Here is a 6,000-nt window from a genome sequence, read left to right as displayed (position 1 = left end):
CACTGCAGATCTATCCACAGCCACAGACAGTTTGGGGTGTATCTGCTCCAGCATGGAGTTACAGGTCATAGTCCCTTTGGCTGGAGTTCAGACTGGAGTTACAGCATGCCTCCTACAGCAATACAGGCACAGCAGAAATGCCTTGGCCATATGCCAGCCGAGGCACATGGTCAGCACTGTTAAAGAAATGTTCCAGGATAAGATGATAAGCACTACAGCAAATAGCAGCCACTAACAATCATTAGACTCTAATACACAGTAAAGTAAGCAAGTCCTGTGACACGTGCAGGAGCCTGACAATTACTAGCAAAACAGCTGTACTAGTTATAAATCTGCTCTAGCACTTTCCAATCAAATCTGCTGTTATCTTGAACCCCAGTTTGTCCTACACTGGGCACAAAAAAGCACTCTTGTGTGTGAATCAGAACCACACAGCTGCTCTCTCACTTCCCTGCAGCAGGCTGCGGGGAGAACTGGAAGCATAAAAGTGAGAAAACCTGTGAATTGAGATAACAACAGTTTCATAGGTAAAGCAAAGTCAAAACAAACACAAGCAAATCAAAATCAGGAATCCATCATTACTTCCCTTTGGCAGGCAGGTGTTCAGCCACTTCCAGGAAAGCATCATGTGTAGTGGTTACTCTGGAAGAGAAATGCCATCACTCCTTAAAGTCTTCTGTTCTTCCTTTTTTCACCCCAAGGTTTCAATGCTGAGCACAGCTTCATATGGTGTGGGGTGTCCCACTGGTCACTTGGGGTCAGCTGTGCCCCCTCCCAAGCTCTTATGCACTCCCAGCCTAATTGCAGAGAAAGCCCTGAGGCTTTGTTTGAGCACAGCTCAGCAATGGCTAAACTCTGTGCATATCAATACTGTTTGCATCACAAATCCAAAACATAGCACCATACAAGCTACTATGAAGAAAATTAGCTCCATCCCAGCCAAAACGAATATGTAAATTTACAGAAGAAACAAATTTGACCACTGAGAGTGTGAATCATCAATATAGGCACTCAGGATTAATTTCTGATCTGATATAAAATAAAATAATTTATCTCATATATTTGATTTTGCTTTTACTTAATCATTGTTCTAATTTCACAAATTTCCAATTTCACTGCCCATATGATTAATTTCTATGAAATTTCTCACTGATAAAATAGGAATATAAAACTTCATGAACATTAACCAAGAATCCAGACTTTTCTGTTTAAAGATCAAGGGCCTCACAAGTTTAAAAATACTTCTTTTCATCCCTATCAAAAGACAATTCACGTAAAAAGCAATCCATATGATTAATACTTAAGAGTAAAGAAACCAACAGTGAAGAGGAAATTATCAATTATCCTTTCTGTTCTCAGTTAATGAATTGCAAAGTTAAAGTGAGCATTCTCTATACAGTATGACTCTACACAAGTGTGGGGCTAGGGTTCAAATAAACCCATTCCCCTGTGGTCAAATGGCAGCTCCCAGTTCATCTGAAAATTCCAGAAATGGAAAGGTGGTTTCAAAGAACACAGGTAGGATATCTTGCCATATATACATGTTAACAAGAACCTTAGGGAAACAGGGAGAGACTTTTCAGAATAGCATTGTGTTGCAGCCACTTTCAATTTTCACTAAAACCCTGTGGTTATAAGCTACTAATATAAAGCAGGTGAAAGTCCTCTAAGGCCATCAAGAACTAGACAGAACTTACATATCACCAGTTAAAAGACACTTGTATACTTATTTGGCATCCATCTTCTAAAATGAATGCCACTCAGATAAAAAAACAAACAAAACCAACAAAAACCAAACAACAAGGATTAACCAGTTTTCTCCTAAATGTTTATTATCCTTTTAAAAATAGTCATTTTGGTGAAGGCTTTTTGAAGGAGTGACAGCATATTTACAGTCAATTTAAAAAGTACATTTCTTTTTTTGTCTCTGGATGAAGAGGGTAATTTATTCCACATGCAAATGCCACTTTCCTTGTTTGGTAAGGCTTGTGGCTCTGTGTTACCTAATAAGAAGGCTTCCTACCTTGGCAGAGACATCTTAGGTAATGCCTAAGTTATGTGCTGTTCCTCCTTCTGGACATTAAGTTAAGGATAGACCAAGTCTGTCTATAAAAGGTAACCAGTTAAATTTGGGCTGGCATGGTAAATACAGTTTAATGTTGGTTAATGAGCGAAAATCAAGATAAAGTCGTATTAGGAACAAAGCTGTGGACAGATTCTGGCTTGATACATGTCAAGAGTGGATCAAGATCTCGAGCCCAAGGCACAGTTAGGAATGGCAGTTAGCCTGTGATTATGACAGAGTAGTAAGGCAGAAAAAAGTAAGAATAGGAAGAGTCTGGTCCTCAGAAGAAGGATAAGACATAATGATGACTAAAAAGTCTTCTTTTAGACTCCATTTCCAATTCCGTTATAGGTCATGATGGGAATGGATTAGGAGCTTTGCACAGAGCTAGAGTAACAACCTCCCCTATCCTGAGGATTGCCATTTTGATAAACTATGAGCCAATCTACCCAGGATGGGCAAGTACTGACACTAGATTTTAACAGGACATTCAAGGGCATAGAATCATAGAATCATAGAATAGTTAGGGTTGGAAAGGACCTTAAGATCATCTAGTTCCAAACCCCCTGCCATGGGCAGGGACACCTCACACTAAACCATGTCACCCAAGGCTTCATCCAACCTGGTCTTCAACACTGCCAGGGATAGAGCATTCACTACCTCCCTGGGCAACTCATTCCAGTACCTCACCACCCTAACAGTAAAGAATTTCTTCCTTATATCCAGTCTAAACCTCTGTTGTTTAAGTTTTAACCAGTTACCCCTTGTCCTATCACTACAGTCCCTAATGAATAGTCCCTCATCAGCATCCCTATAGGCCCCCTTCAAATTGTATTGCATGTCAGATTATACTGCAACAAACTTTAAATAAGCACACAGTGAGGAGGATAATGAACATTTCTTACAGAATAAATAGCTTTCTGTTAAAACTGAAGGCAACCCAACTGTAAAAGAAACACAAGCAAGTACAATAGTATCCTTTCTGTTTCCAGTGACCATTCATTACATGCGTATGTAGGTAAGTACTATACAAATAAGCATTATTTGTTTCCCAGCCAGGCATTTCTCATTGCTGACAAGACTGCATTGATTTCAGCCATGTGTACTACTGCCTGTTTGCTACAGCATGCCTCTCTGCTAGCTGGGCAAGTGCTGGTGCCCTGCATATCACAAATTCCTGGAGTACATCTAAAATTTATTTATAACTGTTCTCATTGCTTATGTTATGTATTCTTTGAGGCTTGCTTATACAAAAGCTATTTATGTTTATAACAAATTATCCTCTATTCAATTCCACATGAGTTTTCCCGCTATGGGTTATTTCCCACTCAACTCCAGGCCTGGCAATGTTAATTTTGTGCTGTTCTGGGACCTTGGAATTTGAGATGATCGGCTTTATTCTTTTGCTGTAGACATAAGTTTGTATCTAGCTGAATTTGAGTTCACAGCCAAGCATCCTCAGGCAGCTCAGAAAACACAGTGTCAAAGAGCCACAAAATTTTAACACTGTCTTGAGTTGGCATTTTACATTTATTTTTAATTTCAAACCCACTACCAATATATGATGTATCTTCATATGTTGTCAGACAAATGCATTTTCAGTTTATTCTATGACTTTTTACAGGAATGAGTAATTCCAACTTTATAGTAATTACAGAAAATTAAAGTCCTGTAGGAACAGTGAATAGAAGGGGAACACAGAATCACAGAATGGTTTGGCTTGGAAGGGGCTTTAGACATCATATAATACCAACTCCCCCGCTATGGGTCATGTATTTTGCCAGATTACTCGAAGAACCGATTATTTAAGAAACAAAGAAGCCTAACCAAATATTCTGGTTTAAAAACAAAACAAAACAACAAACAAAAAGCCAAAAGCAACAACACCCTCCCCCCCCCCCAAAAAAAAAAATACCCTCAACAAAACAAACAAACAAGCGAAAAAAAAAAACAACCCACCGAGCACGCACAAACAAAACAACACATAGCAAACAAGCAAATCTCAAGCAGTCAGCTCCCAGGCGGTAAACTCCCGTTCCTTCCCCCGCTCCGCTCTCTCTTCCTGCCTCCCCCCGCCGCTCCGCCAGGGAGCGCTCTCAGCCCGCAGCTAGGGCTGCAGCAGGCGGGCAGAGGCGGAACGCTGCGCTCGCCGGAACGGCCGGGCCAAGCACTCGCTTCCCGCAGAGGGGTGGGATCAGGAATCGGGGACGGAGCTTCCGGCGCGGGAGGGGTGTCCGCACCGCCGTGTCCGCCTGACAAAGGCGCCGGCGGGGCCCCGGCGCTGGTCCTGGCACCATGGCGATTCCTATGGTGCCTATGGAGACGCAGTTGCAGAGCATCTTCGAGGAGGTGGTGGTGAGTCTGTGGCCAGAGCCCCGCCGCGGGGCCGGGGGGAGCGCTGGGAGTAGGCCGGGCCGGGGCTGTGCGGCACGCTCTGCTTCCTCTGCGAGGTGGGGGGTGGAGGGAATCCTGACGAAGAACAGAAAACGGGGAGATAGGGGTTTTTATTTTCCTGACGCGGATTGCTTACACACAACCAAGCTGTATTGTGCCAGGTTCACTGTAGAATAAGCAGGTTTTAAGGAAACGTTTTGAAGGAGACTGTGAGCAGATTAATGTCTTGAGACATTTCTCTTAAGCCACGGTAATGGTGTAAGTCGTGGAAATAGAGACACTCAGTGGTACTTCCAAAATGAAGCATGGTTTTGTAGGTAATTAGAATAGCCTAGAATGGGCTATTTCGGTTGGAAGGGCCTGTGACAATCATCTAGTGCAGTTGATTGCAAAACTGACCAATTCAGTGCTGATCACGTGTTGAAGCATGTTACCTAGAGCATTGCCCAAATGCATCTTAAACACTGTGGGACTTGGGGCATTGACCACCTCTTTAGGGATCTCCTTCCAGTGTTTGATCGCGGTCTCTGTAAAGACTGCATCTTAATGTCCAGTCTAAGCCTTCTCTGGTGCAGCTTTAAACCTGTCTGGATGCCAGGGAGAAGAGACGAGCATCTCTCTCTCCATGTTCCCCTCCTCAGGAAGGTGTAGAGAGCACTGAGGTTGCCCCTCAGCCTCCTCTCCTACACAAGCCCAGGGTCTTTAGCTGATTCTGTCATAGGACATTTCTTCCAGCCCTTTCACCAGCTTTGTTGGCTTCCTTCCAACACATTCAGGGACCTTGACAGTCTTCTTAAACTTTGGGGCTGAGAACTACGCACAGTATTTAAGGTGGGGTTGCACCAACACTAAATACAGACGGATAATCACCTCTTTTTGACCACCTGCTCTGTGTGATGCACCTCAGGATGCAGTTTGCCCTTTGGGCTGCCAGGGCGCACAGCTGACTCATGTTAGGCCTGCTGTTGACCAGCACCCTCAGATCCCCTTCTGCAGGGCTGCTCTCCAGCCATTTCTCTTCCACTTTATACTTATCCCACTGTTACACTGTCCTGCGTGTGGGATCTGGCATTTGAAATTGTTAAATTTCATTCCACTAATCATAGGCCAGTGTACCAGTGTACCTAGATCCCTCTGCAAGGCCTCTTGTCCTTTGAGAGAGTCAGCAGCACCTCCCTGTTCGATATCATCAGCAAACTTGCTAATGGTGCATTTAACTTCTGCGTTGTGATTGTTGATAAATATACTGAATGGAACTGGCCCTAAAATCAAGCCCTGAGGAACAGTGCTCGTGACCAGTTGCAAGCCAGATGCAGCCCCGTTCACTACCATGCTTTGACCTTCAGCCAATTCTTCACCCAGTGCATTGTGAACCCACTGTTTATCCCACAGTTGGACAGCTTGTCTAGAAGCGTGCTGTGAGGGACACTATCGAAATACTTACTAAAACCCAGAAAACCCACATCCACGGCCTTCCCTTGGTCCAGTAGGTGGGTGATGTTATCATAGAGGGATATCAAATTACTTAAATCAGTCTTTCC

General features: G+C 43.5%; 1 protein-coding gene across 2 annotated transcripts in view; it reads left to right on the top strand.

Moving 5' to 3' along the window:
* The first annotated feature begins 4,280 nt into the window (after window positions 1-4,280).
* The window catches only part of MED23 (mediator complex subunit 23), a 38,231-nt gene continuing 36,511 nt past the window's right edge, over window positions 4,281-6,000 (top strand). For both annotated transcript variants that reach the window (XM_005154739.3, XM_005154740.3), the window contains exon 1: window positions 4,281-4,420. In XM_005154739.3, the coding sequence (XP_005154796.1) occupies window positions 4,361-4,420 (60 nt within the window). In that variant the 5' untranslated portion in view covers window positions 4,281-4,360. The remainder of the gene's footprint in view (window positions 4,421-6,000) is intronic.

The sequence above is a fragment of the Melopsittacus undulatus genome, chromosome 3 (assembly GCF_012275295.1).
Source record: "Melopsittacus undulatus isolate bMelUnd1 chromosome 3, bMelUnd1.mat.Z, whole genome shotgun sequence".
NCBI lineage: Eukaryota > Metazoa > Chordata > Aves > Psittaciformes > Psittaculidae > Melopsittacus > Melopsittacus undulatus.
The sequence above is the reverse complement of the archived record's forward strand: the minus strand, read 5'-3'. Positions and strand labels throughout refer to the sequence as shown.